This window comes from Vigna angularis, chromosome 4 (genome assembly GCF_016808095.1).
Source record: "Vigna angularis cultivar LongXiaoDou No.4 chromosome 4, ASM1680809v1, whole genome shotgun sequence".
Taxonomy (NCBI): Eukaryota; Viridiplantae; Streptophyta; class Magnoliopsida; order Fabales; family Fabaceae; genus Vigna; species Vigna angularis.
Window position 1 is genome coordinate 4,186,638 of NC_068973.1, and position 26,162 is coordinate 4,212,799.

Genomic DNA, 26,162 nt, shown 5'->3' on the forward strand with positions numbered 1-26,162 from the left:
ACATGTACCCTGTTGAAAGGTTATATTATATGTTATATATATATATATATCAGTGTCTTAATTTTGGTCTGGAGTATTTAGATTGCTTAACTGGGTTTTTGATAATGTGTATATCTATATCCATGGATTGGTAACAGGGGCGGGATTAAGAATAGATTTGAATTGAGTCAATCTTTGACTATTATATTGCATAAATTATTGTCTTTGGTTGCTGGAAATTATTGTGCACATACTATTGTACGGGGTTATACTGCATTCATGGTTGTTTATGTTCTATTGGGTGGGTTGGTTACGTTTGGGCTTATGTCTTGATGCTGTATGGCTACTATTAATGTTGCAAGTTGCTGTCTGAATTAATTTAAGAGTTTTGATTGTTATTAAATAATTATTTTTGTTCTAATGGTGGCTGTTGGACTATTTATAAGTCTCTCGATTATATATTGTTGAGATTACGGTTAGAGTGGTGTTGATATGGCTGTTTGGAATAGAGTGATTTTTTTTGGAACTTAGTTGTGTTTAGATGTGAATCTTTGAGTTCATAAGTTTCTCCTTGACCATGATAGTGCGTGATCCGAGAGGAACATGTCTTTCTCCTTACTAATCATGCTAATGTGTACAAAACTTGCGTGGATGTGATTTTAATTTCTGTTTAAGGTAAAATTAGAATGTCTTCTATTATGTTTTAGTGTAATGGTGGTTTTTTATGATAGTTGAGCGTGTGACTAGTATCTAAGTAACTTTCAATATGATTAGATGTTCAAATACGTAATTAGAGTCTCTCAATGCTTATAATTGAAATGACATGATACTTGTGATGTTTGATATAGTTAGATATTGAGAAGTGTTCTTGATTAAATGATGATATTGTGCTTAAAGTTACATTAAATTATATTTTAAGTTGTATTGATGTATCAATTTAGGCAATGGGTGTTGAATTCTGTTTTAATTGTAACCAGGGCATAAAAGTTGGTTTGGGACGTTTATTTGTTGTTAATATAAAAATATAAAAAAATATGTTCACTATTGTTAGTTGTATTTTAATTTGTTTAAGGGGAGGAAAGCTAAAGTAGGCGCTAGTTCAATGGAAATATAGTACATAAATTCTAGTTGAGATAATATAAGTTGTTTATAAGAGGTTGAATTATCTAGAGTATGGGTGCTGATTGGTAAGTAATTTTATATGAAATTAAGTTGGTTTGTGTCTTTTTGTAAATGACAAAATTTTTTGGCAGGCTAGGTGCTTCAAATACAATTATGTTTAATGAATTATGATTATGTAAATGAATTACAAGTTGCCAAATTGTTTGATATTACTTAACTGTTTAAAATGTTAATATTACTATGTGTTCATAATTTCTTGAAAGGTTGAAGTTAACATTTATTTTATAATTGAATAATGTAATATCAATATTTGAAATGGAGAGTATTTTGAGGACTTCAAATCGAATAATTTAACAGTTCTATAGACTAGAAATTGAATTGACAGGTAGATTTAAACATATATTAGGTTAACATTTTTGCACTTAAAAAAAAATTAGTAAATTTGTTGTTAATTTGGTTTTTGATTTTTCATATTCAAGAATTAGAATGACAAATATTTACACAGAAGTAAAAATGTTGTTCATTCTTTGACTAGGTTTTTCCAAACACAAGTAACATTCCAAAACTACGTATATCCAACATTAAACTATAAATCTTTATTTCTTGAATTGATAAAATTAGTTTGTTGTCATAAAATATATTTTCAGTACTCAATCACAAATATTAATATTATTTATATTTCATTGTATTAAGTTGTATGCACGATATAAATTCATGTATATTCACTTAGAATGCTCAATCGCTTTTCCATGGGAGAGCTTTATATATCGTAGTCTTGAATACAACTGTTAGAGCTAGTGTGTTATCTATGTCCTTGTGTAAGTGTTATATCATAACCATATTTTGTGTACTTTGTAATGAAGTTTTGATTATTAGAACCGTTTCAGCCACAACAATTTTGTTATTTTGTTTATCTCTTAAATACTATATCACTTGCTAAAAAAAATTAGAAATCCTCCTTTCTATGATCTAACATGTTACTTTAATTGGTTATCTTTGCTAAAGAAAAATATATTAATCAACTCTAAAATGTTGAAGAGAAGTTAAAAGGAAAAAAAAAAGAATTCTCTAAAATGATAAAGTTTATAAAAGCATTATTTAAAAAGTTAAAATTATAATTTATATACCCAATAAAACACAAAATGTTAACTTTTATTATTTTTTAAAAATAATTCCAAAATCAAATCCCACTATATAATTGATATTGTCCGTAATAATTAATATCACAATAATTATCTTTATTATTAATACTCTTATTATTATCTCTATCTCTTTATCATATAAAAATAAAAATAAGAAAAATAATAATAATGACGATGGTAAAAATAATTTTCATAGTAATAGATTTGATATATTTAATATCATAGTAGCCATATTAATAATAAAAACAACATTAATAAAATGACTTTGATTAATATGAAAATATTAAATTAATGTGGCATGTTTAATTCAAATTATATAATACAACATTAGTTTCTAAACACATAAGTCCGAGCTAATTATAGAATCAGAAAAAAAGTACAATTATAGGGAAATATTAGCATTCACACTACATATATATTACAAACTTTCTTTCTCCTTTTGTTTAAATGGAGGGATAATGAAAGAGAACATTCAAATTTTAATTGAAGAAACAAACATTCTAATAATAATAATATTATTATCTATTACTATTATTATCTATTTATATTTTCCTTTCTCTTTTACACTGCAAATAATAATACATATAAAAAAAAGTGTAAGTATTTAGAAATTTCTGTTTAAAATTATGAGAATTGATTATTTTAATATTAAAAATTTTAAAATATAAATAAAGTTTTTATAAATGGGTTTCATCTATTTGTTTGTACATTGGAAACCATTCATGTGATTTTTTGATAAATTTTTTATTCTTTACTTATCAATTTCTCAATTTGTGTAAGTTAGTTTTTTTTTCGAGATTTAAGTTGGTTCTTTTTTTCATGTCGAAAAAATCTTATTTTCATGTTTCTTTAGAATTATCTATTAAATTTTTTATTGATTAGTGGTTTTAATGACATATCTTGTATTTATATCGTTTTTAGAGACAAATAAGATTTCTGTGGGTTTAAAGACTTTATAGGGATTGTTGAACTATTTGAACTGTTATCAAAGGTAAGGGAAGTTAGTTACTTTGGTGTGTGTGTGAGTTTGATAAATATCATGCTTTACTTGTTGATGAATCTGATTCATGTGTACAACTGAATTGATTTGTATGGTTTGGATTATTGTTTTGTGTTTAATTGTTACTTAGGTTTGTAAGACTAAGAGAACTTATAATCAAAACAATTGAGTACATTGGTACAAGTTTCAATTTGTAAAAATTATTTTTATTATCAGCTGATATATGCCTCAGTGGTGTTATACAGGCGTTGAGAGCCAACTTTGTCTAAGATTTTTAGTAGAGCTCAGTTTTGCGAATGCTTTGATGTTAAGCGACATTGTAGATCTAGATCAATTTATTTTCAGGATATTGGACTAAAACAGGATGTCGTTGAGCGTGGTTTTTTATGAGAAAAATGACATTGAACATCATAGATGGCGCTAAACGCTACTTTTTGCGAGAAGTTTGGCATTGGACCACCTCTGAGTGTTAGTGTGTATGTTTTAAATTTTCTTCTTCTATGGCTATTTATAGTATATTTGTAATGGACTGCATGTATGTTTATGAGTGTTATGTGTAAGATCCTTGAAAAATATTTGTAAGTTAAATACTAGATAAAAAAAAAGAAGTGAATAGTAAATTGTGAATAGTAAAAGGTGAATAGTAAAAAGTGAATAGTAAAAAAAAAAAATAAATAAAAATAAAATAAAAATATTTTTGGAAAGGATAAGTGTTCCACGTAGCTTTGAGATCAGAATTTATCAAATTGCAAATAAAAAATTATTTTTGTAATAGTAAAATGAATAAAAAAATGAATAGTTAAAATGAATAGTAAAAATGAATAGTAAATTTTTTTTTTGCTATAAATAGCCAAGGGGGGGAGGCTGAAAATTTACACCAAAGAACTTAGAAAATTTTTGAGAGAAGAGAGTTGGAAGAATTTCAATTTTTGCAAAGGGGATATTCTGGAAGTTTTCAGAGGACGAGGGGATTAAGTCTGTAATAGAGGTAAGGGGAGCTAACTTTGAGTATTTCCTTTTGTATTATCTTGAGTCTTGGATATGCTATATTTTTCTTTTTCTGATCTTATATCTTGAATATGGAGTATTTTGTTTCTGTATGATCTTAAATTTTAAATGAGAGTATGCTTTGTGTTGATATCCAAGTGTGATAGTTGTAAAATGTAATGTTGATTATGTTATGCCACTTGTATGTTATTAGTTGTTTATTTTTTTGTATTTTGGAAGGATTAGAAATTGTCTAACCGGCTCTCCCAGATTCAATTTCTTGTTTCTCCAAACATTCTATTGTTTTCCTTATTTAATTTTATTGTATTTTGGAAGGATTAGAAATTGTCTAACCGGCTCTGCCAAATTCAATTTCTTGTTTCCCCAAACTTTCTATTGCTTCAGTTATTTATTTTATTGCACTTTTGGAAGGATTAGAAGTTGTCTAACCGGCTCTGCCAGATTCAACTTCTTGTTTCCCCAAACTATTTATTGCTTTACTTATTTATTTTATTGCATTTTTGGAAGGATTAGAAGTTGTCTAACCGGCTCTGCCAGATTCAACTTCTTATTTCCCCAGACATGTATTGTTCTTGTTATTTAATTATATTGTATTTTGGGATGGATTAGAAGTTGTCTAACCGGCTCTGCCAGATTCAACTTCTTGTTTCCCATGAATTTTTATATTAAGATTATTCTTATGATTGTCAAATATTGTATTCTTCTATGACCATGTATAGTAATATCTTATTATGGGTAATTGTTTATAATTATTTTGTATGAATTCTATCATGAATGAGTTTCTTGGCTGAAATTGATCTTGTTGGAAGGTCTGGAGTAAGGATTCTGTAATAACTTGTATATGAGTATTAAATAGATGTAGTGATACTATTTGAGGTTGTTGTAAGAGGAAGTAAAAATATTAAAATTAGGCATTTTAGATTTAGAGCATAAGCGAACAAGGTAGATAATTTAAATAAATAAATTTTTTAATTATTGAAAGCCTCCCTTTGTTGGTAGGATAGAGGAACCTTAAAAACCTGAGTTGGCACATCCCTGATCATAGAGCAGCCCTGGCCTGGTCCAGTCAGTTGTAACTAGTCATATGTGTTGGCGTCGAAGGTGAGTCTGATGCGTTCAGACATCTGGGTCCTCTCCGGTGACCAATTGGGGTAAAGAAAGATCTCTAATAGGATGAAATTAAAATAAAATAAGTTAATTGGAGATGCATAAAGTTATCATGGTAAAAACTTCATATATATTTTATTTATCGTTACATTGAGTTCAGACTTTAATACGTAGTGGCTAAGATATGATGAAATGTTTTGGCTGATCTATGAATCTTTAATTGGTGAAAATATGTTGAGTTATACTCGTTATGGTCAAAAATGAGTTTATAATATGAAGTATGATAGCTGGCGATATGTTTAATTTATTGACACCAAAATAGGTTATTGTCAAATTATGATTAGAGAATGAACATGATTGAGTTATGTGGAGAAGAGGTTATGAATTGTTGATTTGATGAAATGTTGGAGTGGATAAGAGAGTATGAAATGTTGATGTGATGAAATGTTGGAGTGGATATAAGAAATTATTGCTTATGAAATGATGTTTCCTACGGGAAGTAGTATGTTCGGTTATACCATGAGAGCTTGGTATGAACAAAGTAACATCTGAGGTTAATGAAAGCAGGCAGCAAGTGGTCTGACCATAAGGCTTTGACATAAATATGTGGTTCATAAGTTTTATAGAAGCAGGCAGAGAGCGGTCTGACCATAAGGCTTCAGAGAATAAAACATAGTATACAGGTGAGGCTTAAGGAAGCAGGCAGAGAGCGGTCTGACCATAAGGCTTCTTGAGTAAGCATAGTATAAATTGTAAGGTTTATGAAATTGAGGAAGATGATTTTGATAATGATGAATTAATGACATCGGGGTAATAATATTTAAGTAATTGTAGAAATAAATGATTAAACTATGCTTATTACAAGTTTAATGATTGATTTGATATGGTTGTCTTACCCTTATTTGTTTATGCTATGATCATATAACTCATGTTATATGTGATTAGATAATGTTGCAGATGTGGTTGAAAAAGCTTAGAGATGAGAGAGATGCGGGGAAAACCTTTCATGGATTTTTGTAAAAAGAATAAATTTGTATTGGGAAGATTATGTTGTGTAAAATTTAAAAGTTGAAATGTCAACGGTGAATACTATATTGTTTAAAGTTTGTAAGTTTGGTATTGTACTTTGGAGTAATTGAAATAAAGTTTGATTGTTTATATGAGATATCGAATTAATTTAGTCTCTACTATCAGTAATACCCTTTAAAATATTTGGGTGTTACATTATGGTGTTTTATGAATGTGATGATATTATGGTGAATATGTTTGGTAATGATCTTGAAGGGATTTCAAGAAAAAATTCTTGGTGGTGATAATTTTAGTGTATGCATTGATGTATGATATTCAATGCATGGGTGTTCTGAGACTTTAATAACCATTCATACTCAAGTAGAGTTAAATGTGTTATGTCGTAAAGAGTAGTAAAATTTCATAAGATTTTGTTTGGTGGTAGACGTGAAGGGAGTTAATCTTGTTATGTTATATTTTTTTTTTGTATTTTGTTGTTTTATGTTGTTTTATTGTAATTATCATTTCAGTGAGTAAATGAAAAAATATATGATTATATTCTTTTAATGGAAGGCGTAGTTGTTATTAAATAATTCTATAGTTTTCTTGTAATTATTTTATAAATAAAAAAAACTCTTTCTTTTTAAAACAACTCAAAGAATATGTAGTTAATGTATATTATTATGGTTATTATAATAGATAATTATATTAATATCATATATGTTTTATTATCTGTATTATCAATTCTATAATATTTTATTTAATATAGAAAAAGAATTATTAGTTTGGAGATGTAATAAACAACTCTTCTTTAAGAAAATAGGCTTCTTCTATGCCTTTTTCTTTTTCCTCTCTGCCAGCCATCAAATAAGCTGCAAGTTCCCACATGTCAATGCGTATATACTGTGTCGATTTTTCACATTTTTATTTTTAATTAAAATTAAAATATAAATAAATTAAATATAATTTAAAATACGCGTGTAAGAATATTTGTACAAGGGAATGTAACACTACTGTTGAGTCAAGATAAATTTGAGGTGATGTTTCGGTGCCATTCATGGCAGCTAGTACTATTGAAAAAAGAGTAGAGATATAACACAAACTACTTTTTTCTATTTATTTATACTTATAATGTTAAGAATTGATTTTTTATTACTTTTATATTTATTTTTATAATATTTAAAATTACATTTATATTTATATTTATTGGAGTTGGCTAACTTAGATAATCTTTTAAAATATAACAAATTTTAGTTAACAAAAATAATTTTATATATTATGCATTCTAAATTTTAAAATTAAGAATATTTGATTAATTTTTTATTTTTATATTTTTTATTTTAAATTAAAAATTAAAATTATTAAAACACCTTTATATTTAAAGTATATCTTTTTATGAATAAAATTTTTTTTGTAACTAAAATTTAATACACTTAGGTTATATAAGTTAGCACCATATTTATAAACTTTAAATTTATTTTATTTGAAACTATTATTTATATTTATAATGTTATAATTTTATTCATCTTTTACTTTTTTAATTAATTTAAAAATATATTTATCATAAATAAAAATAAAATAAATAAATAGAAATTTTTGTAATTATCTTATTATAATTTTTATTTTTAATAGATAAAAATGAATGTAAGGCGGTAGAGTAATAAACTTGATGTTTGTTCATTCTCGACTGCAGAAATTTTATTTTAATTTTTTTTTACGAAAGATGCATTTTATGTAGAGCAAAAGGAAGGCCAAAATTTGTTATCTTTTCAAAAATTTGATGTATAAAGTCTTAGTTTAATGGAATAAATTCTTCACACTAAAATTAAGGTGCAAACAATTTTATGAGGTAATATATGATGGTGTTCAAATTTCAACAATTTATAGAAACAAAATTTAAGTTTGTTTCAGTCTACATGCAAACATGTCATATCAAAATAGCAAATATGGGCTTGATTATATTATATTTGAAGTAAAACATGACACATTTATGAAAAATTATTTGAGCCAACAATAATTCATTCATATATCAATATAAGCTTTTTTTTAACATATATTACCCTTCTTCTTTAATTTAAAATCACACAAGGTGCATAAAAGAATAGTTAAAGATTCTAAACTGTAGTTCTTCAAAATATAAAAAAAATATATTATTTTTTTCAGTAAAGTATATATATATTATATCAAGTAGAGTACTATGAGTATCCTAGTCTTCTTGTACAGCTATGCACATATCTGTAATAAAATAAAATTAACCTAACTATTAAATAGCAATAGTATTTCATTTGTATTTAATTTGGAATTTTATGATGTTATATATTACTACATTTAGCTTTTTTATATAATTTTTTTAATACATTACTTTGGGCAGAATTTAAACTTACCTCTTATATATAAATAGTGAACATTTAAATAATTTTGTAGAGGATGTCATCTAGGTCATTATCAGAACACTGATGATATTTCTAATTTCTATTTTTTTTTCCTCTCATGTTCTTGAAGTTGTAATTTGCTTGATGGGCCTTGAACAAAAGAATGACTTATATTTTAGGCCCACTTAGTCTTCATGTGGACTTCATTTTTATCACCACATCTCTGACAGACATTGCTTGCATTCAAAACCTGAATATAACGGTTGACGGTTGTCTGGATCCCATTTTCCTTTTGCAAGGTTACATACTGGAAAAGGATCCACAAGAAAGCAGTCCTTACTTAACAGTACTAGCAATATATGGTTCATCAATCTAACAAATTTGCATGAAATTTTCCCTGCATCAGAAGAAGGACTTTGATCCTCTAAAGCATGAATGCATGAAGAGACCAAACAAGAGAAAAGATATTGAACACTCAAAAGTTTAATCCAGTTTGTCTAACATGAGAGCTTCTTCATCCCTGAATCAGTCCACAGAAATATGTTTTTGTTTGTTGACTACTACTGCTCAAAATAGTGCTAAATTGCAACTTGCTTAGATATGTCACCTCTCGATAAGAGAAGGGAACAAACAATGAGATTATTTTCTCAACTTCGACATTATAACAGCTATAAAATTTTGAGTTTTCTTTAGCAATAAAACTGGTTTCTTAAAAAAATTTAGAGGTAACCTTTAAAACAAGCTTGTTATCAGATAATAAGCTGAAGAGCATGCATCAATTTTCCTCTAACCATAAGGGTTAAAGGTTTTTGCAAAATTAAATGAAAAGTTGGTTTGTCATAAAAAAAGAGAAACACTTTAAAAAAAAACTCAAGGTCAACAAAACAAGTTACATGTATCAATTTCCCTTCAAATCAGCAGAAGGAGTTAGCTTCACAATAATATTCTACGGATACTTGGATCAGCTTGAACATTCCATGAAATTGGGAATTAGAGCGACATGTTACATATTCATTTGCCAAAAATTTCCAATACCTTCGTTTTCTGTGGCATTATTCAAACTGATGCCAACTTCTCCGCTGCTATCATACTCATCTAACACACTGGAAAGCATTTCTACAACATCAAAGGAAAGACCAAGTTTAAGTCCCAAGTTAACACGAGCTTAAGAAAGATAAAAGGGGAAGGGAACAGCAAGAACACATGACAAGGGTTGTAATGGTTAAAGGATGATAATAGTATAATCTAATCTCTTTTTATGAGAGAATAGAACATAAAACAGCGGACACGATTCATCATAACAGTATAATTAACCCAATCAACTTGATGAAGAACAACATAAGCACGTAGATAACTGAGAAATGCAACCATATAATTTGAAAGAAATATATTCCGTTTTGTATATGGAGAAGTTCCAGCATTCCTTTAATCCCTTGCAAAGCATTGAGCAGAAACTGCCTGAGACACGACATTAATATTTAGTTTCTTTATCCTATTGGTTGTTTTAAGTCGACTGTTCCGCATGAAGTTTCAAAGCTTCTTTACAAAATAATAAGACGGTATTTGCCGCCAATGGATACTAAATAAATGGAATCCTCAATCCTCATCTCAAAAGGATGAAATTATCCTTATCAAGAAACTAGGGATCTACATCTAGCTTCATCACTAAGCTCCAATTGAGCTATAGTAGAAACCAATCAATAATCTTCCAACAAGAAAGGAAACAAACAAAAATAAATAAAAGGTTTCAGTTTAAGCCAACAATGATTTCAAGCTATAGAGGACAACCAAAAGTCGCTTTCTCAAAAAAGCAAGTGATCAATCAAACTCTAAGCAGCATTGAAACAGCAAGACCTTCTTCCACAAAAAATTCCAATAAAAGTTATCAATTTCAATTAAAATGCCTTCATTGCTAAAACATTTCCACCAAGTCCGTTTTGGAAGCAACCGCGACAAATGCACAAGAAACCAAAAAAATGGAAGGTGGATGGCATGAGCTAGCAAGCTAGTATGACAAACGGAGAGAAATCGAGTGATTGCGATCATGGTATGAAAATTAACAACGGATGATTGATTTCACACCAGAACTCACCTCAATAGGAAAAGGGGACTTGGAACCCTAAGAAAGTGTAAAAATGTGTATCGAAAATGAAGTGACTAGAAACAGAAAAAGGGTAGCGTAGATCGGAAGTGATTCATAGATCAGAAGGTGGTGAGTTTGTAGAAGAACCGTTCTGGGAAGTTACTTCTTTCTTTTCCTGTTTTAACCTTCTTTTCTTTCTCTTTGTTCACGGCTTCTATTGGGAATGGTTAAAAAATACGAATAATAATATTTTCTTTTATTTTCATTCTTCTCGAAGATTCAAAGACTTAAAATATAAAGTATTAAACACTTACCATTATTACTTTCAATTTTTTTACTAATTTGAGAATAAAAAGTTCTTATCAAGTGGAACTTTATTTGAATCAAATGTTACCACTAGAGTTTCAACTTCAATAATAACATAATTTATTTTCTAAATTTGTTAAAACTATTTTTATAATTTGGTTGGGTTCTCATATATGTTGTTGACTCCAACATCTAAATGTCCACTGAGCAATATAAGTGATATCCGACAACGATTTTTCAAAGTTCGCCTCAAATTGATAACCATTAAATTCTTTAGAAGTCCTCCACTTGTGCGTGTTATTGGGTTAGAATTGATAAATTCGCATCCATGTGACTAAGGAGGCTTATAAGATAATTATCAATGCAACACGTTTCTACATTTATTTCCATACAATACATAAATAAATATTATAAAAAATTAAATTTTTATATTTTTTAAGAAAAATATAATATTAAATAAATATAAAAATTATACGTCTCAAAATATTTTATTTTTTATCAATTCTATTGTCTTTTATAATTGTTTAAATTCTTACATATCTTTCTAATACTTAAATAAAAATATAAAATTAAATTTTGTTTTTTGACTCAAGTTTTAAAATATTTTAAAAGTTATTCATCTTGAATTTTAAAAATGTGAATGAATATAATTTTCGTTTTCAAACAATGTTATGAATTTGTTGTCGTGATTTATGACATTGACAGGTGTATGTTTAAATATGTGTTGATATCTCATAAGAGCCTCATTTATCATGTAAAGAAATTCTTAATTTTTAAAGTTTGGAGAAAATACATGATTGGAATTTAGGATTGAGATATAGGTTAGGCAAGTAAGTTGTCTCAATAAAAATGAATGTTTTTTCTTCTTAAAAGTTGTTTTTAACAATTTTTAAAATTTCCTTATCTTCAATCATAACATAGTGGGCATTTTTAAAACGTTGGTTTAAGAATCAGGATTGTTTGGGTGGTGGTGGAGGATGCCAAGGAATCTTTGTTGCTGAAGTAAAAGAGTGAAAAAGCACGATTGCGGAATCTTTGTTTGCAGTGAAAGATATAGAGAAAAGAAACAACATCGTATTCCTTTGTTTATGCAGTAGAAGAGAGAAAAACGCAGGATTGCGAATTTCTGAAACTCCGGTAAAGTAGCAAACACACACTAACCTTCTTCGGGAACCGAACCCTAAAACCCTAAAACCCTGAATCTGTTTGGGAAAGTGAAGCCATGGCACGTGAGTTCAACGATGTTGCAGCAACGCTCCAATCCATACGCTACAACCGCGGTTCCCTCCACCTTCTCGACCAGGTCCTCTCTTCTCTTTATATTCCTCTTCCCTTCGCCGATTTCGTATGCAAAGATTTTCGCACGTACACACGTTTCACGTTTCCGACAATGTTCTAATATTATATTTTAAATTTGAAAGTCCGGCTTAATAATTTGGATGTGTAGTGGCAACCACTAATCTTGGTTTTGTTTTAATCTTTACATTTCGCCACTGATTCTGCTTTTCAGAGAAAGCTCCCTCTGGAGACCACTTACTTGGAAATTCGGGATTCAACAGATGGCTGGTAAGATGTTTTAGTTGAATTTGAATTTGAGTTTCGCTACATCAGTAGATAACTTTTTAAGTGGACAATTTTCATCTAGAATTTGGATTATAATCTTAATATTTTCAGTCGGTGGGTTCAAACTATTTGAATGTTCATAACTTTCTCAGGAATGCCATTCAGGATATGGTGGTCCGAGGAGCACCTGCTATTGCGATTGCAGCGGCACTCTCTTTGGCTGTGGAGGTGTTCAATTTAGACGGTTTCAATGGGTCAGCTGGTGAAGCTGTTTCCTTCCTGCAGAATAAATTAGAATATCTTGTCTCAAGGTGTTTACAAATTTTCTGCATTTCTTAGGCAGCAATCTGGGTATTTTGGTTGATTTAAGCATGCTTTTGCCAGCGATTAGCATTCGGCATATTGAAGTTCCTTGTGAAGAAGTTAATGTGATTGTCATTAAGTTCCTTTCAAACATGAGTTTTAGCTTATTTCTTTCTTCATGATGCAGTCGACCAACTGCAGTGAATCTATCGGATGCTGCGGGAAAACTCAAAGAAGTCGTATCAAATGCTGCTGCTACCACTTCAGAGGGCAGGAGTGTTTTCCAGGTATTACTAGAATTTACACTAAAGGAATTCTTGCTTGTGAAGAAATTTACATTTTTTTTACCCCTTTTACTCATTTGAACCTGAATATACTGGATTAATCCGTAGGCATTTATAGAAGCTGCTGAAGTTATGCTTGGGGATGATGTTGCCTCAAATCGAGCTATTGGCTCTTACGGAGCTAGCTGTATTCAGCAACAAACTGGGAAACAAAAGCTTTCTGTTTTGACGCATTGCAATACTGGAAGGTGCCTTTTACAGTACCATTCCTTATTTAGTGTGGTACTTCATATAATATAGTTATCTGTTGTTTTCCATTTGTTTGATACATTAATGATTCAGTGTTTGGACGCACTAATAACTTGGTCTTTCATTAATACTCAGTCTAGCCACAGCTGGATATGGTACTGCTTTGGGTGTGATCCGTGCACTTCACAGTGCAGGAGTTCTAGAAAGGGCTTATTGCACGGAAACACGCCCGTTTAATCAAGTGAGTGCACTTTCCGTAGTATATTCAAAATGAAGTGAGTGCACTTTCCGTTTTGAGAGAAGATACATCCCGTGTTACATTTAAATTGGATGATCAGTAAAGTTATTTTATGTTTTTTTTTAACTACTTGATTAATAGCATTAATTGAGAACAGTTTTTAACCACAATGATGTATATTCGTTTCTGGTTTATACCCATGTCCAATATAAAGTTTTAATATGTAGCATCAATTTCTGAACAAGAACACTCAAATCTGTATCTTGGTGATAATTGTAGTTTATCTAATTAGTTATATTCAGCTTAAGTTTTCTGCGTAGTCATTCATTTGAATAAGGAAAAGAAGAGAGTAAAAATTCTGGGGCCCATTAAACTTAAAATACTAGAATTTCATTCAAAGTCGATGATCACGCCGACTAAAGAGATCCAGAACATATGTGGGTGTGGGTGTATATTATTTGAACTGTAGATTGATGACATATAAGAACAAGTTAGCTTAAGTTTGTAGTAGCTTTGAGAACCCATACTATGAAATCAAACTTAAAACGATTTGGAGGTTGTGAGTACCAATCAATCGCAATGTTTAATTGCAGGGATCTAGACTTACTGCCTATGAGTTGGTGCATGAAAAAATACCAGCAACTCTTATTGCTGATTCTGCTGCAGCTGCACTAATGAAAGCAGGAAGTGTGGATGCTGTTGTTGTTGGGGCTGATCGTGTTGCATCAAATGGTACTTTGAGTTACAATGAAAATAAGCTATAGTTTGCGTGAGCATGAAAGGTATCATCAGATTCATCTTCCTCTAAATGACATTTCAGGTGACACAGCCAACAAAATTGGAACCTACAGTGTTGCCTTGTCCGCAAAGTTTCATAATGTACCTTTTTATGTGGCTGCCCCCCTCACCTCCGTTGATCTATCACTTTCTTCTGGACAAGAAATTGTAATTGAGGAGAGGTCTCCCAAGGAATTGTTGAACGCACGTGGAGGACTTGGAGAGCAGGTTGCTGCATCGGGAATTTCTGTGTGGAACCCAGCTTTCGATGTTACTCCTGCTAGTCTAATATCTGGGATCATCACGGAGAAGGTCTTTCTTTACTCCTTATCTCTCTTTACTTGCATAATTTGTATGGGTTTCAGTTGCATTTTCTCCTCTAAACCATTTCATGTTCTCCGAGCAGGGTGTCATTACGAAGACTTCTGCTGATGATGCATTCGACATCAAAGCTTTCGTACAGAAAACTGGTTAAGGTAGAGTGGATTTTCGCACACGTTACAACATATGTAGATTTGAAAAGTATTCATGTTTGGAGAGAGTGTTGTGACAGGAGGATCAACTAGTTCAATGTCGGTGTCCTAAAAAAACTGATCTGGACATAGTTATGGTTAGTAAACAAGTCAATAAAAAATTCATGGAAACGGTGCCTTGTGTGATTAAAATGGAGTTGTAGGGTTTTTAAGAGCCCTTTTGGTATGTTAGTTTGATAAGACTTGATAGCAAAACCTAATTGTATAACATGATTATATTTTAACATTATGCAATGTTTGGTATAACATTTTAGCATTTTAATATTGCACGAGATAATAGTCAAATGTTTCTTTGTGTAACATTAGACCAGATATAATAAAAATTGTCACTACTAAAATACCTTTTTAAATGGGCATTAACTATTTCTTTACAAGTTAAATTGGTATATAAAATATTAAAATAATTCAATTTTAAGAAAACCACTGTTTGTGTTAAAAAGTTATCAGACTTCAACTATGAATTAAATTCAAATGGTTATATAGAAATGAACAAGTATAAGTTGAGCATAAATGACAAAAGGTTATAGACTTGTAGTCTTGAAATTTGCAGTGTTAACCACCTAACTCATTAGTAGATATATTTCCTTTATTTTCTCACATGTATAAAAAATTAAAATAGCAAAAGTCATTGTTCAACTTGAAACAAATTAGTTAATTGACTTGGTTCATATCAAAATTATTAATTCTTTAATGAACTTACTCGCTTTTTTAAATTATTCATTTTTAAATGTAATTATAAAAAATCTAACCATTTAGGAAGATTCAATTAGGAAGACGGAGTCAATGAATTTAAAAATAAATTATGTGTTGTTTTTTTTTTAAATAATTGGAAGACGAATGAGAATAAATTTGAAAATAAAGTTTTTAAAAATTTATATTGAATTTGACTAATGAAATAGATAAAAAAAATTATTTTAATAGATTGAAAATAAAAATTATTAAATTGTTTTTAATAGTAATAGTAATATAATTATATTTATGAATAATATATTTTTTGTAAAAATTATTTTGAATAATATAATAAAAAAATTAATAAAATGATTAAAATATTTTTTTACAAAATTCCATTTTTGTATGAATATTATTTTTTTAAGAATATAATTTAATTATAAGTGGTATAATTTATTTTTTATAGTAAAATTGAAAAATTCCTCTACCTTCATGAATTATGAGTTATTAGTATTCAATTCATTTAAACTATTTAATAATAATTTTTTCCCTAAATATTAAATAAAAAATGTAAGGGATGCATTAAACCTTCCAAAAGTTTTGTTGTTTTACATTGAAATATAAAACTGAAAAATTAATTAAAAGTTGGAATGAAAGGTGAATATTTGTTTATAAATTGCAAAATATGTACGGGTAACAAACATGTGAAAAAATTGGTGACTTCAAATCGGATACAATCTAGTTAGAATTGATTCATTCTACAAGTGGAATCGGTTGTGTTTGTAGTGGAATTGGTTCCACTTTTATCTTCAAGCTCTTTTCACCTACAATTTCGATTTTCAACGTCTACATTTTCAATCTCTTCATTTTTTTAATCTTGTTCACAACTGAATCAAGTGGTGAAATGATTTATAAGTGGAATAGGTTCCATGTTTATGTATTATGTTTGGTTCCTTTTCATCTCGAACCTCGTTTTGATGTCCACTTTCTATTGTAAAATGTTAATTGTATTTAGATAAAACTGATATTTCATCCAAAAATTACTTTAAATCTGAGTAAACCATCGAAGATTGAAAATCTCATCAATTCTTTAAATTATCATTTTAAATATTTCAAAACGAACATAATTTAACTCCTAAATTTGTCTCCAAATATATTATTTATCAGTTAATTCTATTCAAACAAACACAGTATGAAATATGTGAATGTTGTAACGAAATTATTTAAGTTTAGAATATTATAAAGTAAAGTTATACTTTCTTAGTTATAGTTACATTTAGGTTTTTAAAATTTCTTTTTCGGTAAGTGAGTTCATATAACATGTTATTATTAAGATTGTATAATGAATTATTGTTTACTAGACATAATCGTGCTTTGTAATTATTAAATTGTTTTTATTATTTATCCCTTAGCAAAATTAGTGGCAAAAAGTTATCAAAGGAGGAACATGAAATTACACAATGTTCTTAACTTAAGTAATAAGATATGTCAACTATTAACGAAAATTTTTGTTATCAGAATACTTAATGAAAAGCTAGACATAACTTACAAATTATTTAAAACAAAATTAATTTGTAAACGAAAAGAAAACTTTGTAGAAACTTAAATTTCACTATTTTTTTTTTAAATCGATTAAACAATGTTTATATTTAACAGGATGCTGAAAATAATTCATAATCTTTTTTTTTTCTACAAACGTAGAACGATATACATAAAAGACCAACATATTCAGTCACTGTCCATAATAAAAATTTTCTCAAACAAGAATACTTAACAAATTACATTGGTTTAAGTTTGTGATGCAAAACATGTGTCACGTGATTAGAATATTAAATAATGATATAAATTAATTTTTTTGTAATTTTTTTGACATGATATAAAAATTGAATAAATTAGTACAAGTTTCAATGTGTAAAAATTGTTTTTATTGTGAGCTGATATAGCCGAGTGATGTTATACAAACATTGAGAGATAGTTTTGTTTGAGATCATTTTAGTAGAGCTCAATTTTGTGAATGCTTTAGTGTTAAGCGACATCCTTGAGTGTCATCTTGCACTGCAAATCTAAAACAATTTATTTTCAAGATGTTAGGCTACAAAAGGATGTCGTTGAGTGGGGAATTTTGTGAGAAGAATGACGTTGAGCACCATGGACAGCGTTGAACACCATCTTTTTTGAGAATTTTTGTGCTAGACACCACCTGAGCGCTAGCGTGTATGTTAGAAATTTTCTTCTTCTTTGACTATTTAAAGTAGATTTATAATGCTGCATGTATGTTTATGAGTGTTATAGTGTTTTATGAATGTGATGATATTATGGTGAATATGTTTGGTAATTATGTTGAAGGGATTTCAACAAAAAAAATTCTTAATGGTGATAATTTTAGTGTATGTATTGACATACATTATTCAATACAGGGGTGTTATGATACTTTAATAGCCATTCATACTCAAGTAGAGTTGAATGTGTTATGTCCTGAAGAGTAGTAAAAAATTCTAGTTTATGAATTTTGTCTGGCTCAAGACGTGAAGGGAGTTAACCTTGTTTTTGGTTGGATGATAACTCCTTTAGATTACAGCTACAAAGCCTAGAAATCATCACAGATGCATATCTCTCGTGAATTTCGATGTCAAGGACATGTATCCTGATAATTTAATTTAGTGTCAAATCTTGTGAGAAAACATATAATTTATGGTATCTTATCTATGCTTGCTTATATTTAGTTTAAATATTTTTTGATAAATATTTTGTTCACTAACTTATATCTTGTATTTTTTTGTGTTTTGTTATTCTTTTACTGTTATCATCTTACCATGTGAGTAGACCATGAAGTATGTAATTATACTCTTTTAACAGAAAGCGAAAATGTTACTAAATAATTCTATAGTTTTCTTGCTGTTTTTTATACAAAATTCTTTCTTTTTAAAACTAACTCAAATAATATGTAATTAATGTATATTACTGTAGTTATTATAATAAATAATTATATTAATATCACGTATATTTTTTTATTGTCGCATTATCAATTTTATAATATTTTATTTAATAATTTTATGACATACTATAACTTACTATAGCAAAAGAATTATTAGCTTGGAGTTGCAATAAGCAACTCTTTAAGAAAATAGGTTTCTTCTATCCTTTTTTTCTCTCAGCCAGCCATCAAATAATCTGCAAGTTCCCATGTCAATGCATATCTAGACATTGTGTCGATTTTCACATTTTTATTTTTAATTAAAAATTAAATTACAAATAAATTAAATATAATTTAAAATACATGTGTAAGAATATGTGTACAAGGGAATGTAGTACTATTATTGAGTCATAGTTCAAGATAAATTTGAGGTGATATTTCGGTGCGACTCACGGTAGCTAGTACTACCATTGAGAAAGAGTAGACATAACACAAACTACTTTTTATTTATTTATTTATATTTATAATGTTCAAAATTATATAATTGATCTTTTATTATTTTTATATTTATTTTTATAATGTTCAAAATTATATTATTCGAAACTATTATTTATATTCATAATGTTATAATTTTATCCATCTTCTATTTTTTTTAATTAATTTACAAATATATTTATCATAAATAAAAATAAAAATAAATAAATAAATAAAATTTATGTAATTATCTTATTATAATTTTTATTCTTAATAGATAAACATGAATGCAAGGCAGGTAATAAACTTGATGTTTGTTATTATCCACTGCAGAAAATTTATGTCTGTTTCTAAAGATAAAGATGCATTTGTGTAGAACAAAAGGAAGCCAAAATTTGATATCTTTTGAAAGATTTAAGGTATAAAGTTTTTGTTTAATGAAATCAATTCTTCATACTGAAATCAAGGTACAAATTAATGCGGTAATACATGGTGTTCAAATTTCAACAATTTCTAGAAGCAAAATTTAAGTATGTTTTAGTCTACATGAAAATATATGTCATATCAAAATAGAAAATATTGGCTTGATGTTATTATATTTAAGATAAAACATGACATATTTATAAAAAAAATTGTTTGAGCCAACAACAATTCATTCATATATCAATATTCTTCTTTAATTTAAAATCACAGAATCGTAAGTCTGTTTTTCAGTTGGTACATTTTAACAATGTGTATCGGATTTTAGTAGACAAAAATATCCTTATATATCATAGATTCTATGTTTTAAGGTTAAGGATATTTTAATAATTTTCATTCTCAAAACTAAAAAAAAAAAACTCCAAACCCTTACTCACCTCTCTCATTCCTCTCAACCCTTTCTCATTATTTTAATAATAATAAGAGAAATTTATTAACATCCAAGCTCACTAATTTGAAATCATTATTATTTCATTAACTAACTTTAAAAGAAAGTAAAGATAACAACTAAAAATATATCATCGGCCATATATCTTTGTAACAGAGATTATAGTTAAGAGTATGTAACCACTAATAAGATAAAGATAAGATTAATTAAAGAGTTAAGTAAACGTTTAGATCTCACCACAAAAATTGTTCTATATAAAGAGAGGTCATCTCATCAAAATTCAGAACAAAATTCAAATTCTACATACCTTGCCATGGCTTGGATGAAAGCTTTTGTGTTGACTTTTTTTCTAAGTTTGTTGTTTTACAGTATCAATGGTGTTGAAGTGAGTCATGATGGAAGAGCCATGAAAATTGATGGAAAAAGGAAGGTTTTGATATCTGGATCAATTCACTATCCTAGAAGTACACCAGGGGTTGTTTAACACTTCAACATCATTCTTTATTTTCATTATGTCTAAGTATTATTCATATGATAATTATTTACTGACAATTTCTTTTTCATGGATGTTAGATGTGGCCTGATCTGATAAAGAAAGCAAAAGAAGGAGGGTTGGATGCTATTGAAACATACGTGTTTTGGAATGCACATGAACCTGTTCGTCGTGAATATGATTTTAGTGGCAGAAACGATCTCATTAGGTTTCTAAAGACCATTCAGGACGAAGGTCTTTATGCTGTTCTTCGTATTGGTCCCTATGTCTGTGCCGAATGGAATTATGGGTAATTAAATTCATCATCACTTTATTATATAATAATTAACATTTTTAACTAATTATGAAATTTCATTTAATTAGAGGAATTCCTGTGTGGGTTTACAATCTACCTGGTGTCCAGATTCGTACCTCAAATCAAGTATACATGGTACCATTTTATTTTTGTAAATATTTGTGGTTTTCTTTTTTACAGTTTATCATGTGTATATCATAATTTTTTTAATTAATTTTGAATTGATAGAATGAAATGCAAAAGTTCACTACTCTCATTGTGGACATGGTCAGAAAGGAGAAATTATTTGCCTCTCAAGGAGGTCCTATAATTATTTCTCAGGTAGCGTATTCGTTCGTTTATGTTTTTTAATATACATATATTCTCTATTTTTGTCATATTATATTATATAAATCTTGTTAAAAGTGATTATATCAAGGTTTATTATCTTGAAACTACGTATTTACTAATTAGTTTTGAATGATATATATAAACAAAGATTGAGAATGAATATGGGAATGTGATGTCGAGTTATGGAGATGCTGGAAAAGCTTATATAGATTGGTGTGCAAATATGGCTGAGTCCTTCGACATTGATGTTCCATGGATCATGTGCCAACAATCTGATGCCCCTCAACCAATGGTATTTTTTATTTATTTATTTATTTATATGGTTCTTTTTTTTATTTTTTTATTTTATTTTTAAAGGTTGATGCTAATATTTTTTTTTTTCTTATAATTGAATACTAGATAAATACTTGCAATGGTTGGTATTGTCACGACTTCACGCCCAATAATCCTAACAGTCCTAAGATGTGGACTGAAAATTGGGTTGGCTGGTAGGTTTAAACATATATATATATATATACTATGTAAACATTTTCCTCTTCAAAAATATTAGTAAATTGTTATTAAATTGGTTTTTCAATTTTCAGGTTCAAGAATTGGGGTGGCAAAGATCCACATAGAACTGCAGAAGATGTTGCCTATTCTGTGGCTAGGTTTTTTCAAACAGGTGGCACCTTCCAAAACTACTACATGGTAAATATATCAAACTCTAATTTGTAATTTTTCATCTCTTAGAATTGATAAGAGTTTTTTTTTATGATAAAGTAGTTGTTCTCGTGAAATATAACTTTTTTGGTAATTTAAATGACAAAGTAAAAAGATTCTTAGAATAAACTATATATTAAAAATTTTGGCGCGTATTTTAAACAATAAAATAAAAAGAATAAAAATATTGCATATAATTTATTTTATGTTCAAATATTGTTATACGTAACAATATACAAAATAATATTTTTTATATGTATATAACTTTTTTTTTAATTTTCAGTATCATGGTGGAACTAATTTTGGTAGAACCGCGGGAGGTCCATACATTACTACTACATATGATTACGATGCTCCTCTAGATGAATTCGGTATATACATTTACTTTTATCTTCAATTACCATTTTTGTCTTTCTTTTTCCACCAAACATCAAGTTTCATGTTTTTTTTTTGTAATTTGAAGGAAACATAGCCCAACCAAAATGGGGTCACCTCAAAGAACTTCATAAGATTCTGAAATCAATGGAGAATAGTCTTACTAATTATGGAAATGTATCTGAAGTTGATTTGGGTCACTCGGTTAAGGTAAATTAATACAAAAACACTTTAGAAATATCCCCACCATATTTTTGTTAAGTACTTATTATGGGACAAAATTTCACCTTATAGGCTACTATGTATATGGCAAATGATTCATCAAGTTGCTTCTTGACTAACACCAACACCACCACTGATGCCATAGTAACATTTAGAGGAAACAAATATAATGTTCCTGCTTGGTCGGTCAGTCTTCTTCCTGATTGTCAAACCGAAGAATATAACACAGCCAAGGTATCATAACCTTCTATTTTCTTTTCTTAATATTAATTAACCAAATGTTGCTTTATTTGTTATTTATGATAAATTGTTATTTTTTCATTCATGAGTAGGTGAATGTCCAAACCTCTGTCATGATAAAGGGTAAAAACAAAGCAGAAGATGAACCAATAGCTTTGAATTGGGTGTGGAGAGCTGAGAATATTGATGATGCTCTCCTTGCCAAAGGTAATTTCTCTACAAATGGACTTGTTGATCAAAAAATAATTGCTTCTGATGCTAGTGATTATGTTTGGTACATGACAAGGTAAATACACTCTTAATTTAATTTCATATCTTTTGTTTCTCTCTATTCAAAAGTTTCTAACAAGTTTTTCTTTCCATGTTATATAGACTTGATCTCGATCAAAGTGATCCAGTTTTGTCAAATAATATGTCTCTTAGAATCAATGGCACTGGTCACGTAATTCATGCATTTGTTAATGGAGAACATATTGGTAATATTATCTCTCATATGTTAATCATCACTTTCAATATTGTTATTTGTTAACCAAAGTTGATTTAATTGAATAACATGGTTTATATTTTGGTGATGGTTTTAGGTTCCCATTGGGCTACATATGGTATCCGCAGTTATGAATTTGAGACTAAAATTAAGTTGATGCAAGGAAAGAATATTATCAGTCTCCTGAGTGTCACAGTTGGACTACAGGTATAGTGTTATATCATATGATTCAGTCATACATAAAATTTTAATAGTTGTCAATGACTTAATGTATGACAATGTGTGCAACAGAACTATGGACCAAACTATGATAAATGGAGTGCTGGTCTCATTGGGCCCATCAGCGTAATAAGCACAAAAGATGATGAAACTGTGGTCAAAGATCTATCCTCAAACAAATGGTCTTACAAGGTTGGGTTGCATGGTTGGGACAACAAATTCTTCCGTGAAGACTCTCCCTATGCTTCTGCTTCCAAATGGGAATCTAACTACTTGCCAACAAAGAGAATGTTGACTTGGTACAAGGTAAGTTGTTTTTCAATGGTATAAAATTGGCACCCTCTTTAATTAAACTAATAATTAAAGTGATAACATTTTGTGTTTTTTTTTACAATTTTTTAGACCACTTTTAAAGCTCCTCTTGGGTCAGAGCCCCTTGTTGTGGATATGCAAGGAATGGGAAAAGGGTTTGCTTGGGTGAATGGCCATAATATTGGTCGTACATGGCCTAGTTATGGTGCAAGTGAGGATGGTTGTAGTGATGATCCTTGTGACTACCGTGGTGAATATAGCGATAGAAAATGCGTTACCAATTGTGGCCAACCCACACAAAGATGGTTAGTTATATACATATATCCTATACACACATGATGTTTTTCTCAAATGTTAATTATTTGTTATAACATTTGATTCATTGTTTGAACTAATCTAGGTACCATGTTCCTCGCTCTTTTATTGAAGATGATGTAAACACATTGGTTTTGTTTGAGGAAATTGGTGGCAATCCATCTCTGGTGAATTTCCAAACTGTAGTGGTTGGATCTGCATGTGGAAACACTCATGAGAACAAGAGTTTGGAATTGTCTTGCGATGGACGTCCCATTTCGGTTATAAAGTTTGCAAGTTTTGGCAATCCAGAAGGTGAATGTGGCACATTTAAACAAGGAAGTTGTGAAAGCAAAAACGATGCTTTGTCCATTGTACACAATGTAAGTTTTTTATTCATTTTCATTTGTTTCTTTTTTATTATGGTTTGCATGAAATGATGAACTTATTCGTTATGGGATTTTGTAGGCATGTGTGGGCAAGGAATCGTGCATCATTGATGTTTCAGAAAAAACTTTCGGACTAACAAGTTGTGGAAATATAATGAAGAGGCTCGCGGTCGAAGCAGTTTGTTAGAATCTTTGTTTTAAACATTAGTGAGTAAATAGAGTGAGATGACTTAGTTTAGGTATGGTTTAGTTTATTTTTTTGTTTGATTTTTTATTTTAAATTTGAACTTTCTAGTATTCATTTAATATTAATGACATCCACCTTTTGTTAAATTTAATTTTTTTTAGTGTGGTAATTGTTGATTCCAAATTATTGTTTACGTATCATGAAAAAATGATGATGGTTAAAGAATATTACACATTTTCTAAGAAAGTATTGTTTAAGAAAAGGTGATTAATTTTATTAGTTGAATTAATTAATTTTCCATTTTGTAAAGTGTTTTTTTGACTTTACTGTTTTGAAATTGAGCCATGCACAATCTTACTCTCACATTTTTATTTTTATTTTATGAAAGATGTTAGGTTAGATTTTTTAAGTTTTAAATAATCCAAAAGCTTTTTTTCTTTTCAACAAAATAACCGAGTACTTAATATCAATAAAATAATTGAGTTACTTCCTTTTAATTCCTATATAATATTAATAGATAATTTTAATTAATAATATCATAAATCCAAATTTTGTTTTAGAAATATTCAGAGAATTAATTAGTTGAAATAGTTGTTTATTTTCACATTAAGTCAAAGGACAAACTTCGTCTCCAATGACTTGTACTTGTTATAGGTCTATGAATAGATATCATATTATTATATAAAGGATTCTTTATGTACATGTTTTTTTCCAAATTTATTTGTTAAGTAATCATTTTTTTATCTATACTATTACGTGAAGAAAATTTTCTGTAAACATTTTCTTTTAAATTTATCTTTTAATTAACCAATTTTAAAATTAAAATAATTACTTATCAATTTTATTTACATAACGGTTTTTTTTTTCTAAATTTAATAATTTAATAATATTTTATTTGACTACTTTTAATATTTGATTTTTTAAAGTAAAAAAGTATCATAATAAAAATTTACCTATAAAATAAATGAAAACTATACAATAAAATTGTAAAAATTATTTATATTATCTTTTAATTATAATAATAATAATACTTTTTTATCATAAAAAAATAATAAGTACACATACACATCATATATGTATTTCCACTATTATAAATAAAATACAAAATGTTATTTGGTATAATAGAGTTCGCAATAACTTAAGTATTCACTACCTATTTTTGTAAACAAGTTTAAACTTCAATTGTTTAATTTTAAGAAAAACTATGGTTACTTTTGTTATTTTATCCCATAATTACAATGTTTTTTTATGAGAGATTTCAATAAATTTAAATAACTTTGTAATATTTAAATTTAAATTATTTATTCTTTAAATAGTTTATTTAAAATTTTGGGCAAAGAAATTGATTTTTTTTAAATTAAATTTTATTTCAAAACCATGTATTTCAAAATTAAAATTTATGAAAAATAATAATTAAATTTAATTATTGAAATATGTTTTGTGTAGTAGGCATAATTTGTATTAAGAGGAAGTGCATAGTTGTAGAATTTTAATTTCCTTTAATAAATTTTTAATTATATTTTTTTTATTTGAAATACATTCTATTAAAATTCTTAAAATTTTTAAAAAAAAATTTCATCCAAACAACTATTTTCTTTTGAAAAAAATAAATTTACCAAAT

The 26,162-nt window shown here is 28.4% G+C and overlaps 3 protein-coding genes across 11 annotated transcripts; 2 read left to right on the forward strand and 1 right to left on the reverse strand.

Annotated features, from left to right (window-relative positions):
• Positions 1–8,578: 8,578 nt before the first annotated feature.
• On the reverse strand, positions 8,579–11,039 carry LOC108331315 (protein trichome birefringence-like 14). 6 transcript variants are annotated; one of them, XM_052875714.1, is made up of 3 exons: positions 10,107–10,246; positions 9,774–9,854; positions 8,579–9,135 (listed from the first exon to the last, which is right to left on the reverse strand). In XM_052875714.1, the coding sequence occupies exons 1-3, from the start codon at positions 10,180–10,182 to the stop codon at positions 8,951–8,953; spliced, it is 342 nt and encodes a 113-aa protein (XP_052731674.1). In that variant the 5' UTR covers positions 10,183–10,246; the 3' UTR covers positions 8,579–8,950. The 6 variants fall into 6 exon arrangements, 2 of the variants coding, with proteins under 2 accessions (XP_052731674.1, XP_052731675.1); XR_008248201.1 differs by having other exon boundaries at positions 8,580–9,135; positions 10,053–10,246; XM_052875715.1 differs by having other exon boundaries at positions 8,582–9,045.
• Positions 11,040–11,914: 875 nt separating this feature from the next.
• Positions 11,915–21,813, forward strand: LOC108329903 (methylthioribose-1-phosphate isomerase). Of its 4 annotated transcripts, none has more exons than XM_052875718.1 (10): positions 11,961–12,430; positions 12,638–12,693; positions 12,843–13,001; positions 13,181–13,280; positions 13,386–13,525; positions 13,662–13,767; positions 14,358–14,496; positions 14,585–14,853; positions 14,948–15,017; positions 21,702–21,813. In XM_052875718.1, exons 1-9 carry the CDS (start codon positions 12,350–12,352, stop codon positions 15,014–15,016), a joined length of 1,119 nt encoding a protein of 372 aa, XP_052731678.1. In that variant the 5' UTR covers positions 11,961–12,349; the 3' UTR covers position 15,017; positions 21,702–21,813. The 4 variants fall into 4 exon arrangements, with proteins under 4 accessions (XP_052731676.1, XP_052731678.1, XP_052731677.1 ...); XM_052875717.1 differs by lacking the exon at positions 21,702–21,813 and adding an exon at positions 21,517–21,605; XM_052875716.1 differs by lacking the exon at positions 21,702–21,813 and having other exon boundaries at positions 11,915–12,430; positions 14,948–15,351.
• LOC108329902 (beta-galactosidase 15) lies at positions 20,313–24,577 on the forward strand. The gene is made up of 17 exons (XM_017564281.2): positions 20,313–20,474; positions 20,573–20,781; positions 20,856–20,922; positions 21,016–21,108; positions 21,266–21,409; positions 21,517–21,605; positions 21,702–21,807; positions 22,103–22,190; positions 22,283–22,404; positions 22,489–22,650; positions 22,749–22,942; positions 23,029–23,132; positions 23,238–23,347; positions 23,432–23,665; positions 23,762–23,976; positions 24,072–24,348; positions 24,434–24,577. Exons 1-17 carry the CDS (start codon positions 20,313–20,315, stop codon positions 24,539–24,541), a joined length of 2,484 nt encoding a protein of 827 aa, XP_017419770.2. The 3' UTR covers positions 24,542–24,577.
• Positions 24,578–26,162: the final 1,585 nt, after the last annotated feature.